General features: G+C 41.1%; 1 protein-coding gene across 1 annotated transcript in view; it reads right to left on the bottom strand.

Annotated features, from left to right (window-relative positions):
* Positions 1 to 13,178, bottom strand: part of eys (eyes shut homolog) — a 167,308-nt gene that overhangs the window by 33,340 nt on the left and 120,790 nt on the right. The window contains exon 41 of the mRNA XM_047342277.1: positions 5,126 to 5,276. Coding sequence (XP_047198233.1) covers positions 5,126 to 5,276 — 151 coding nt within the window. The remainder of the gene's footprint in view (positions 1 to 5,125; positions 5,277 to 13,178) is intronic.

The raw sequence follows: 13,178 nt of genomic DNA, 5'->3' as shown, positions 1-13,178 counted from the left end.
TACGTTGAGTGCCCATAGCTATGTAGTAGCTGTTCATTGCTTCTAAATAAATACTTTTTTGAACCAGACCGACTCTACCATCTCTACCTAAGGAAAAAAGAACACGACACCTTTTGTTTTTCTAACTTTGGGCTTTTGTATGTCTGAGTGCCATAAAAGCTTCATGCATTTCAATTCAGAAACATGCAATTAACTTTTAAATGAAGCAGAAGACGTACTTTAAAGTTGTTGCATTATGGTGATTTCATAACTGTCTCACATCGAGAGTCAATCAGATTGTCTCTCAGTGAAAAACACATGATGCTCCATGACATCATTACATTCAAAAACATCTGCATAACTACTGACACTGTGCCTGAATTTACAATATAGGACTTTTCCTGCTTAATATATTTTTTTTTATCGTCTCAGTTTTACGACACTCAAAGAGTAAATGTTGTAACAGGGACATGTTCTTCAACTTAACCGTGGTGTTGGGGATGCAGCCTTAACGCTACCCCTGTGACATCATCAGGATTATTCATTCAATCATTTTCTGACATTTTAAATCACTGAAAAAAATCTGGGGAAATTGAGTCTGGACACCCCGGGACTGTCACATATGAAGCAGGAGATTTTCCAGGTCAGACACGTTCACAGCATCAGGGAAATGTGGGTGGTGACATAACGTTTAAATTCTGTGGCGGAGATGACACGTTTTCTGTACAACACTCTAGCGTTGACCCTTGTTGACAAAAGCCCCCGACTCTTTTCATCTTTCCAAGTTGAATTCTTTGTCGGCGTGTGTGTATGGGAACTCTTTTTCATCCATGCATTTTGTATTCTTCCAGTTTCAAGTCCGCTGCGTGTGAGAAACATCCTCAACACGCCCGCTTACTCGCTGTGAATTTTCCTTCATTTCTTTTTTCATTTTCATTCTCACATGGGTTCATTTGGATATTTTCCGGACATTTTACTTGAGGGCTGTCAGGACAAGTTTCGGGAAAATATGTGGAACTGACTCAGAAATTTACGTTCTCACGTACAGCCCCTCAGGAAAAAACTCAGTAAAATGTCTAGACTTTAATGCATGTCTGAAAGTAACTTAAATACGATCTGATGTTCATTGCTCAATGTAGACCTGTGGTTTGCATTACACAGACTGCAAAGTGACAGTAAATCAAATGCCAACTCTTTCATGCTCATTCTAAAGAAAAGGCCTGTCCTGTGTGTTTCATGTATCTGCCAGCCTGTTCTGATTGATCTGATCGTTTCGGTGCGATCGGGCTCTACAGAAAGCCTTTCTGCAGGAGGACCATGTGATCCACTCAATTATGTTTACCATCAGAACAGGCGGCTAAATTCTTGATTGAATATTCACAGTGCTTTTCATCCCTTTGTTGGGCATGATTAGCATGATGGAGCGGTCGTAAGACGCAAAGAACAAAGGTCCTCAGTGGCTGCGAATATGGGCGGGTCACTAAAATAAAACCTTCACTGGGTGTTAATGCGCAAGTTTGAATTTATTGAGATTTATCACCGACATTCTGTTCACACTGTGGGGAAAAGAGCTTCAGCATTTGAGAAGCGACAACAGCTGTGTGACCACCCACTGCAGGGCTTTTAATGTCATTTAAATAAACGCTCCACATTGTTTGGCGCTCGTCCTCATAACTACTCGTTGCAGCAATTATGCCATTATCCCAACCACGCCACATAAAAGCCCAGCATGGATACCCATCACGGAAGTGAAGTGCCGTATTTTCTCACAGTGTGGTACTGTAAGTTAGAACGGAGGTGTCACATCATCCTCTCCGTGTCAACAATGCTGCATCAGTGAAAAAATGGCAGCCCGGCTACGTGTACTACATGAGCGAGTCAAAGTGGCGCAACTGTATTCGTATGAAAGCAAATAACAATCCTGACGTGCTGTGCGTCAGCAGAACAGCGCTCCACTGTTGACAATAAGATTGGTGGGTTTGAAAATAAGAGCGTGTGAGCACCAAAGTCTGGAGTCTGTGTTACAGTGACATCAGGCAATTTGGATTCTATCCCGTTTGGTCACTGAAGCTCGGATTATTTACAGTTAAACACAACCACTGCCCTGCAGCGTGCAGATGCTGACAACAGCAAGTTGCAGCGGCTATATCCAGCGCTGCCAACTCTCATCCGAGGAAAGTAGGTGTTCACCGCTCAGACATGACTAGATGATGTCATGCGCTCATTTGCATGTGAATAAAATTGCTGAAGCGATCAAGAATAAATAGAGGCAGGACCTGGCTCGCTTCTCCCACTGGCTCACTCTGCCCCACGGTGGGAGCCTGTGCATGCACAGAGGAGACAGGGGATCAGCTGTGAACGGGGAAGCACTGTGATCACACCTATTTGGATGAGACAAGGAAGGAGCGAACATGCAAATGCGTGTGGATCAGGTTCAAGATTCGGCACCGAATCTTTTGCCAAATGCTTCGGAGTCGAATGTGTTCCTCGGATAATCCGAAAGAGGAGCTGCGTTCGGCGCTCGTGGCTTTTCGGGAACAATTTGATCCAGGGAGGAGTCTTAAAAATTAAATAGCTAAATCAAGTGACAAGCATGGCAAGTTGGCGGGGGTAATTGCTTTTAATTATTACATTGTTATCTAACAAAGCTACTATCATCTGACTCCAGCTTAGTCAACGCTGTGCAGTTCATGTGCTGTTTACTGGGTTCCTGGGGCTCAACAGAAAGGCTTTTACTTACCCGGTTATTTCTTTTATGTGTTGTATTATGTGGCGCTGGATTTAAAAAAAAGTTTTTTCACCTTCTGCCCAAATAAGCAAGTTTTTTTGATTTCTCCACGCCATCTACACACAAGATACATATATTGTGTGTTAGCAACTCAACTTGTGGTGGATGAATGGTTCAAGCACAGGACTATAAACCTGGGAGGCCAGGATCCGAGGCTTATTGATTTTAAACGGATTATTCTCACTTTTATTTGAAATCTTTCAGTCGGAAAGCCTTGAAGGAAAACTTCTGCCATGTGAACAGGAGCAGCACATTGTCATGCCCACCTCAAATGGCAAGAAAGCTGTAGTAAAGCAGGGACAGTTAACTCTTTGTGGATATTTTTCATGCCCAACCCACTGATTTGGTTGCCTTCCAGCACTTCTATATCGATTTAAATCGGCAAAATGAAATCGTCTTTTCCTGTTTTGTTGTGTTCTGCTATCATAACATGCACTGGACTTTATTTCTCTGTATACCAAACCTCTCATGGCTTCCGTAGATCATTGTAAAGCATATAAATATATATATTTTTTTCATTTAGTTTTGTTCTTTAGTTATCAAATGGAAAATTATCTCAGGAATAAAATCATTTGAACTTCACTTACAGACCCATAATTATAAACTCACCACTTACACACTCCAGACTTGCAGGAACCGTTTGAGAAATATTACACAACATAATTTATTAGTAAATGTTAGTCTGTACATTTTGTAATTATCATAACAGGGTTTAATATACATTTTTAATGGGACCTAGCTATACGAAATGACAAATTAATAAAATTGTACTGCTCAATACGCTGACAGTTCACTGAGCTAAGATTACTCTGCAAGGCCTCATCATGTATACAAGAACTCTTATCTTGAAATGAACCTCACTGCTTAACAATATCAGATTCATTTCTCTAACACTATGAGAGGAAAACATTCTGTAGAGTTGAGTAAAAAAAAAGTGTATCAACAGGTAGACAGTGTACAAGCTCTAAAATTAACTGTGGAGTAAACTATAGTTGTTGTTGCTATTCATAATATATCTGCTTACTTATGCAAATCTAAAGAAGACAGGAGGTAATTCACTTTATTCCTGCATGACAATGCAAGTTCTGCCATTCAAACTCAAATGCATACAATGAGATACAAGCAACAATTTGTATCTCATTTTCTGAGACGATGATTTATTGAAGTACGTCCCAGACAAAGTGAATACATGATTGCAGTGTGTGTGTGTGTGTGTGTGTGTGTGTGTGTGTGTGTGTGTGTGTGTGTGTGTGTGTGTGTGTGTGTGTGTGTCTGAAGGAGACAGCTGGCTGTCTCCTTCAGAACTCACCACGCCAAAACCCAGACTGCGCCAGTTTTCTTTGTCTGTGTGACTTTTGAAAGCATGTCGGGCACTGCACAGTTGCTGAGGTGCACAGAGATCCATCCAGGGTATTAAAGTTCAGATCTGTCTGATGGTGTGAGCGCTCAGTGTAAGTCTGCATTACCATGGCACCAGTTCTCTGATCAGCACTGATGTGGACTGATACTGGAGAGGAAGCTTTCACAGGGTTTTACCACAGAGGCCGTGACATGTGACCTTGTAGAAAAATCCCATTGAACAAAAGAAAAGAAGGGAGCACGGCTCACTGCATGATTTGAAGCTTTGAGATGAGTAGATATTTCCTTTTTATAATGGATGTTTTTATATTATGTCCATTTTGCCACATTTTGGGAAACAACGTAAAACATAACATTTAAAACAATGTAATTACATCTAATGATTAATAATTTTGCCATTTAATTATTAGATTGATGAAATCAAAGTGGTGATACTGGTGCATTTGTATGTTTTCTTTGTACAACATGAATTATGAAACTACATTTGACCATAATTTACAATTATGGTTTTCATTATGTGATATTGAAAATTGTCATGATGGAGGGATCACCTCTACCATTAGTGGCTTGATTACACTTTGAAAAGGACAATGCACATTAATGCATTCTAGAGTCCAACATGGTATGTGTGCCAGATTTAGCCATACAGGCTAGTTTTCAGCTGCAGTCGCTGGCAGGTTGATGGTAAAATTCAAATAAATAATAAATAGACATGTGTAAAAATCAGAGGTTCATGCACTGACGCAAACAAAGGCACAAAGCAAAAGGTAGGAACAAAAACACAAATGTCCAATTAAAAACGATATAAAGACAGGCAAATAACTTGGTGACTCTGTCTTTCCTACATTCACAAAACCATCACTTGTGTTATTCCTCCTTTTCTTAAAATCACAAGTAATAAGATAAATATCACATGTAATGCTCATTACAACAATTATAGTGAATTTGGCGATAGAGTATTAGGGACTAAAGAAGAAAGGAGGATGATGCATATCTTACCGGATTGTGATTGGCATCCATCTGTTATTGTTGATGTTCTGCACTGCGGCGACATTCAGAACGTGACCGCCACCGCACCCGAGTTCAGCGACAGGGTTTCCATCTTGAAGGAACACGTGAAGGAACTGATCCCCAAAGTTCTGCTCCTGAGCTGGGATTGGAAGAAAAAGATGGTTAGTGAAGAGGCTCTTTATTGCATGATTAAATTCAATACATCATGCAAGCTGATATATTTATTACATCGTACATTATTTTATGCTTAACTCTTAAAATAGAGAGCAGAGACGTGTTGTGTGTGAGGTTATTTAAAACACACTTACGGTGACCTAAAAATATTTCTACAAAAGGATGATGGAGACTTTATGGAGATTATATTCGATTTTTAAAGGCTAATCCATCTTCAAATGGAACAAACAGAGGTGTTGCTGCGAATTCTACCAACATGAGCGAGAAGGAAGTTAGACACGTCCAGCAAATACAACCTGATAAATGCCAAGGTCGTACTTGCTGTGATAAGTGGTAATTGTGCCAAAGAACAAAAACACGATGAAAAGCATTAATTGATAAAAAAACTAAATAAAGGTTAACCTTTGAAAATTTGAACTTTGACAAAATGTTTGATGAAACATTTTCAACGGAAAACAAAACAATCCTGTGGAAGTTTTAATGTAAAGTCTTGAACAACCTGCATCTGTGGAATTGCACACTTAGCTGGTGATTAAGCTGCTTGACTTGTTGCACTATTATTCATTAAAAACAACTGGTAAAGTTATGTGTGCAGCAGTTGTGCTATCTGGCATCACCTGCTGTAATGCCGCACAGCAGGAACAACTGTGCAAGATTATATTAGAGAGTTTGGAAATGCTAACAGGATTTACTGGGGTGAGTCAGACTGTACGACTGCAGAGGAAAGTGACATGGGCACCTTGCGGGAGACATCTGTAACCATGGTAACCCTATGTCACCATATTTGCCGACAGTTGTAGCTTAGAAGACACGATTAAAAATGTATGATTAAAATGAGATTTAATTGACTAAACTAGATTGAAATGTAACTCAAATCTAATCAAAAATGTTGACAAATCTAATATGTATACGAGATTAAAGACAAAAAAACTAAATGAAAATCAGTAGAAATCAATAATCAACCGGCGACAATTTGCAGGGATAATTCCAGCCTGCCAACAGATGTCATTGCACAGCCAGTATGCTTCTCTTTTGAAAGGACCTCGCTCACCTTGCTGTGCTCCACATAACACGCTATTAAACACACAGAGCACACAGAGCACAAAGAGCAAGGTCACCAAGTGGTGTTGCAGGTCCAATCACAGCTCGGGTTCCCTTTGAGACACTGTTCTGCCTCCAGGAGGGTACATGATTTTCCTTCTTAAACATTAGCAGTTACAAACAGAAGACAAGAATGGTGGCGAAGCTCTAAATCTTATTTCCACCTTCACAGTATAAAATTCAGTGCGTCGGGTCACACTTTTCTGCTTTATCGTTGAATACCAGAACAGTAGTGTGACCTCAGCCCGACAATTAAAGGAGACATTATGTGAGGCATATTCAGGTTCATCATTATAATTTGAGTTATTAATTGAAAAGCTTTTACATGCTCAAACGTTAAGAAATTCCTCATAATGTCCATTGCTGCAGCTCCTCTTTTCAGCCTCTGTCTGAAATACTTGTTTTCCACTCCAGTATCTTAAAGGCTGATGAAGCCCCGTCTGCTCTGATTGGTGTGTTGGCCCACTCTGTTGTGATCTGTCAACATATTTGTGCACATGTAGGAAATGTTGGCCTCTGCTCTCGCTTTAACTGTCTTTGTTAGGGGTCATGCCAGACTAGCCTCTCGACATGCATTATGTAAATGTGCATCATGGGGCACCCTGAAGCTCACCTGGTAGCGTGGGCACCCCGCACAACAATGGTTGAGCAAGTTAGGCCCCAGCCCTTTAACTGCACGTCTTCCCTGCTCTCTTTCACCATTTCACTTTAACTGTACAATTAATAAAGGATTGCTTAGGAGCAGGGTTTTCTGTGGAGGAGTTAAAAACTAAAAAGCATCACATGTCTCCTTTAAGGCCACACACTTTCTCTTGTGAAATAGAATTTTATTAGCCATTATTACATATGCCACTTCCAATCCTGGCATATGCAATGTGCACATCATATAACAATGGGGGTTTCTGCAGGGCTAGCACAGAGTCTCTTGAAGGCGAAACAGTGTATTTTAAGGAGCAACAGACAGCGACGGCATTAATCCTCCCACACAGGCTACTGGGGTCTTCAGGAGGGAGGTGGAGAGAGAGCACATCAGTCCCACACCGCTGTCGAAGACGAGATGAGCAAAGGGCCGACAACATAAGAATGCAGCTCTTTGAGGAAGAAAGAGATGTGAGGTGGGAGGGGGGGGGGCCTGCAAGGCTTGTGCCACTGTCAGGGAAGACATGGTTGAAGGGCAGAGGACAGCACAGGAGTGGTGCACTGTTAAGAGAGGCCTAAAACGTTTCACTGTTTTCAACATGGCACATTTCAACTGAATTAAAGACAGTGAAAGGAGGGGGGGGGGCACAAAGCAACACAAACACAGTCGACCTCTTGGATCCCACTGTGACAATGATAATTGAGCCAGGACAGTTGGAGACTCACTGGGTGAGGACAGAGGTGTCTTTGACCGTCTTGTGTCGTCCAGAGGCTTAGCATGTGGGCCAGCTCCTCTGTAGTGCAGGCATGGGAGCAGGATTTGGACACCAGAGGAAACTGGTGCAAAAAGCCTCAGTTTGCTGTTTCGAGGCTGCATAGCAACTGATATGAAAGCTCTGAACAGTTCCTGCAGGGTTAAGACAGGCATCCAGAAAGTACCCCATCTCTTTGTTGGGGAGAGGCTACGCTTTGCTTAATATGCTGCACACTGATAATGCATCTTCTAAGCTGACTTGGAGGTCTTTCCTGTCGTAAGACTCGACAAGGATGCACTTAACAGTGCCATATTACTAACCACTGTTGCCGAATGGAGCACAGGAGGAATATCTTGCTCAGATAATCCGGCATTTCATCATCCTTGTTCTGCAGAAGAGTATGATTCCTACACGCTGAGAAAAACAGCAGTAGGGACAAAGTAGGGCGCCGGAGCAATATTCACTGGAATGAAAATATACAGTATATATGCATTGCATCCTACTTAAAGTGACAACATTTTCCTGTGTCAGTCAGTAATTTAATGCCTATGAAGGTTGACACTGTGTGTGAGGTTCTCCAGGGATCAATTCTTGGTCCCCTGCCAGTCGGCCACATCACCCAGAGACTCAATGTTTGCTATCATACTCATCCCATCAGTACTTATTTGTACACAGCCCTGTCCCTTAGAGACATGGAAGTGGATGTCCAACATGTCCCTGCAACTGAACAACAAGATTCTTGTTAATGGTGCAAAACCTGAGTGGCAGGGGCCCTCATGTAACCTCAGTTTCAGTGACACACAGGTCGGAAACCTTGGTGCAATTGTAATTGCTGAGTCATATTTACAGCATTGCTTTAAACTGATATATCCTAAAATTTAAGATTATTTAAATGCTGTTTTAAGAGGTGAAAGAAAATCTGATCACATCTCACCAGGGTTAGAAACTCTACATTGATTTCCTATTATGTTTATTACTGATTATCAGTTTGAAATTTAACTATTTGGCTGCAAAGTTCTGACTGGTTTAGCTCTTGAGGACATCACTGGCATGCATGTGGCCAACAGGACTCAGGTTCTCTGGTATGAAGCAGTCTTGTCATTTGTTTGTTTGTTTAGAGCCAGGAATTTCTTTCATCACTTCATTTAAAATGGCAAGAGAGGGCATTGTTATCTTTTAGAGTCTTTAAATGTGGTTTAAACTGTGGTTTTATGGGGGGGGGGGGGCCTTAATATGGCCTTAATATCTTTTTATCAACCTATAATTTTTCAGCAATGGAGCTTATTTGCTTTGTTTTGTTGGCTTAAGGCTTGATTGAATTTAAGGGGGCCGTTAGGCATTGGCAGAGATATGTGGTTGAATGAGTGATATTATAGTTCAATCATGTATTTGGCTGGAGCACCCTGTGCCTTTTGATGGTTTGATGATTTCTCATGTTTGTCAAGTCTGCAGTTTGTGCCATTAAATGAGTTCATCTGCTAATTCAAAGATACAACGCTTTTTATCCAAAACTTAACTTAACAATTACTATAATTTTCTGTTAATTATGTAGTGAGGAAAGATTTTTAAAAACACCTTCCAGATGAGATAAAGCAAAGCTTGAAAATCTAATAAAAACTGGCATTGGACATAATGTCAGATACTGCAAAAATATGTCTGAAAGCGACAGTTTGTTAGCAGTGCATATATTTCTCTCCTTTGGCAGAAAGAAGGAAAAAGTTAAAATGTAACTTCAGGTTACAAACAAAGATGCAATCTTTAATACTTTCGTTTGATGCTTATTTCCAGAGAAGAAGGATTAGGACTCTGACGCAGGCAGCGACTCTCTGCAAGTTGTTTAGTGATTCTCATAGAAATAGATTGGCAGCAAATGAAGTCACCTTGAACAGTGGGAGAGACGGAAATGTGTGAGCCGGAGGCTGTGAAGTCACTATGGCCAAAAATACAGTAAATATACTGTTCATATATTGTATCTGTGCAATTCTTCACAGTCACACAGTTATACAAAGGTTATTGATTGAATTCTGTTTTCCAGACATCTGGTTCTAAAAATGACATTGAGAGCCCCTCCCCTAAACAAGTAGAATAAATGCAAGGCATGTTAGTGTGGATAAATGACAAATAAAAACATAATCATGCTCGGCACATAATCATCTACATTATTGCCAAACCACAGATTCAGTGGAGACCTCCCTGCAGTTAATGAATGCAGCGGCAGAGACAACAAAAACCACAGAGACTCAATTTCAATGAGCTTTTGTCTCCTTTTCAAACCAGTTGTTTCCACTTAGTGCCATAACTCACATGTTGACAAATATTATTTACTATACATGACAATGTGGCCCCATCTTTTATTCTTCCTCTATTTTTCCTCTATATTGTTCCCCCCTCTGTCCCCACGGCCCTGTTACGCCGCACCGAGCCTAACAGAGCGTTCGTCCTTTTGTCAGAGCCTGTCACCTGCTCTCTCTCTCTCTCTTTCTTCCCCTTCCCTCCCTCCACCTCCTTGTATTTCTCTTCTCGAAGCTGACAATTGAAGTCCAGGGGGAGACTCGCATGTTTGCTTCAGGGAGAGGTGTGGAAAAAGGGAAGCGGCGAATGAGGAGAAGGTCTGGCGAGGAGATTCTCTGCATCTCAATGCATCTCTTTTGGTTGTCTTCTGATTAACTTTGTCTGTTTGATCTCTGGAGTTTTCGTTTCAGTTCCTGTCCTCTGATGTGAGAGAGACGGTGCACTGCGAGCCAGGATGCATTACTAGATAAAAGGCTCTGTGCCCTCTCTATGTATGCTTTCTGAACATTCATCTCTCCTCCTGACAAGGCTCGCACGCCGCTGTCTGGCTTACATACGCTGAGGCGGGGAAATAGTGTATAGCCGAGAATAAAGGATAGGATGGGAGCCAAAATTAATTAAGCTACCCAACTTTAAAACACGACGCATGTTTCGATTTTCGCATTAGCGTTTGCATCCATTTGTGGAGTGTGGTGGAAGCCGGTGAAGCCCCCATCAAGTTGACACAGCAGTCATTATTTCTCAAACTAATCTACAGAGTAAATCTGTGCAGGCAGACACAGGCAGTGACTTAAGATCAACACAGGCAGATAAATGATGGCATCGGATATACGAGGCAACTTAATGACAGGGTGGAGGTGAAATGATTTCGCTAGCTTGACGTCGGGCGCAATCTAACACACTTGCCGCGTCACATCTGATGACTAACTTCAGGCATTTCCTCAATCTTCCTCCAGCTCCCCTCAGATGGAGAAGTCTTTTTTTAATACACACAATTTCTTTCACACAATTTTTTATTTTCTCTATTCAAAATAAATCAAGTAATAATAGCGCAAAATGCATTTTAGCACAAGATACACTGAAAATGTATCTGTGGCTCTGCAGCTCGGGAAAAACAAACATGCCTTTTTGTTGTTTGTTTCATGTCCACAGCTCCCTAAAGGCAATGGAAATTACTATGGGAACATTATTTGAGCACAATTTATTTTGGCGTACTCATAAATGCAAAGTCTTTGATACAAAGAGCGTGGCTTTTGGCAACGGCAAAAGGTATCCAAGGAATCCAAAACCTGCTGGTCATGTTTTAATGGTTAAAAACTGAAAAACCAAAAACTTTGTTGTTCTTAAATAACAAAAAAACAAATATTTTTCATCAATTATCCTGCACCGCTCTTCTCAAGCCTATGATTTGACAGTTTTAAATAGTTCTTCAATAATGATGCCCAAAGTTTCCATAACTCAACAAATGAGTAACAGTCCAAGCGCAAACACACACACACACACACACACACCCTAATAAATAACACTTACGAGTTCTGACCACTCTAATTGGGCACCTGCGTGTCAGGATACCACATATTTATCTTCAAAATGATTCTATCGTTGTCTATATATATTTAAAGCTCAGCTCGTTGACCTTTCAAGTGCGACAACCTTATAAAAAGCACTAATTTAGAGTCCTATTAGTTTCTAAGAGCTGGCTAATTAATAGCTCCTTAAACGGAAAGATTTAAGTCTTTGTTGGAACACCAGCTATCCTGGGAGGCAAATGTCTGCTCAGAGAAGCTATTAGCAAGCCGCTATTACTCTAAGGAAAACAAGACTCAAAGTGTCATATCGTCAAACTAAGAGAAACTTACAAAAGTATTTTTCCACATAATGAAATATAAAAGATGAAATGAACTGTCCTTGGTCATTAGTTCCCAGATGTACTGGAGACAGCACTTGCATCAACTTTCAGAGATTTTTTTTTTTCATTTAATAATCAAATAACCAATTAAAGTTGCTTAACACAGTGTAACTAACATTGCCTCAGCACCGAAGGGTCCACCAAGGTCGCCCCCACACAAGAGGATATTTCTAACGATTTCAGGTTCCATTCTCCCCTCCCAACAAACGTAAGGGCGTTGCTGATTTGGGGCTGAGCCAGTGGTGTAGTGTGGAATGAACAGTGATTCAGCAACCCAGACCATAGATCATAAACAAAGATGGACTGAAGCCAAAGTGTCTTATTCGCCCCCTGGTGGCTGGCTGCAGTTAAGGTCATAAACCTTTAGTTTCCGTAATTTTAGGTAATTCTTGCACAGTGTACCGTGAGAAGCATGTTCCCACAAAGACGGGTAATACCTCTAATCTTTTTAGACATCTGAAGCAGAAATGACAGAAATAGTGATTTGATTTATATCGTGATATACTTTATATCGATATGGACTGATATGACAAAAAATATAAATTGTTTTCCCATATCGCCCAGCCCTACTCTATATAATAGCACAGACAGAAGGTTGGTCGAGGTTACACTACAAAGATGAAGGTTTTGATGTTTCTGCCCAGTTGGTGCAGAGCAAATCACCTGTGATCACCACACAATGCCAGATCTGTTGTTCCTGAGACTGACTCGCTGTGAAGTCACACGGGGACACCGGCAGCTTCACAAGATCATGGCGGCTCCGTTTTTTTCTTAGAGCCAGGCGCTACAATTGCAGTCCACAGAGGCACGCAGTCGTTTTTTTTTCTTAATCGTTGGAGGACTCACAGCTCAAGGCACTGATGCAGAAGCTTCAGCCCTGAGCTGGCTGGTTCTTACTATTTGCATACATACTTTGAAGAGATGTATAATACACATAAAGCTTGATACACGGAACAAATTTCTCATGGCTAGGTATTCTCAGCCCCTGAAAAAATACCAGAATGCTACTGACTCCTTTCCTCACAAAACAATGCTCCATTGTTATAAGGGTCTACTCAGCGGCTGTCGGGCCTACCTATCCAAATCACCTTCTGCAACAAAGGGGAGCGTTCATCTGTGTGTGTGTGTGTGTGTGTGTGTGTGTGTGTGTGTGTGTGTGTGTGTGTGTATG

The sequence above is a fragment of the Hippoglossus stenolepis genome, chromosome 12 (assembly GCF_022539355.2).
Source record: "Hippoglossus stenolepis isolate QCI-W04-F060 chromosome 12, HSTE1.2, whole genome shotgun sequence".
NCBI classification, from domain to species: domain Eukaryota; kingdom Metazoa; phylum Chordata; class Actinopteri; order Pleuronectiformes; family Pleuronectidae; genus Hippoglossus; species Hippoglossus stenolepis.
This window is presented reverse-complemented; position numbering and strand designations above follow the sequence as displayed.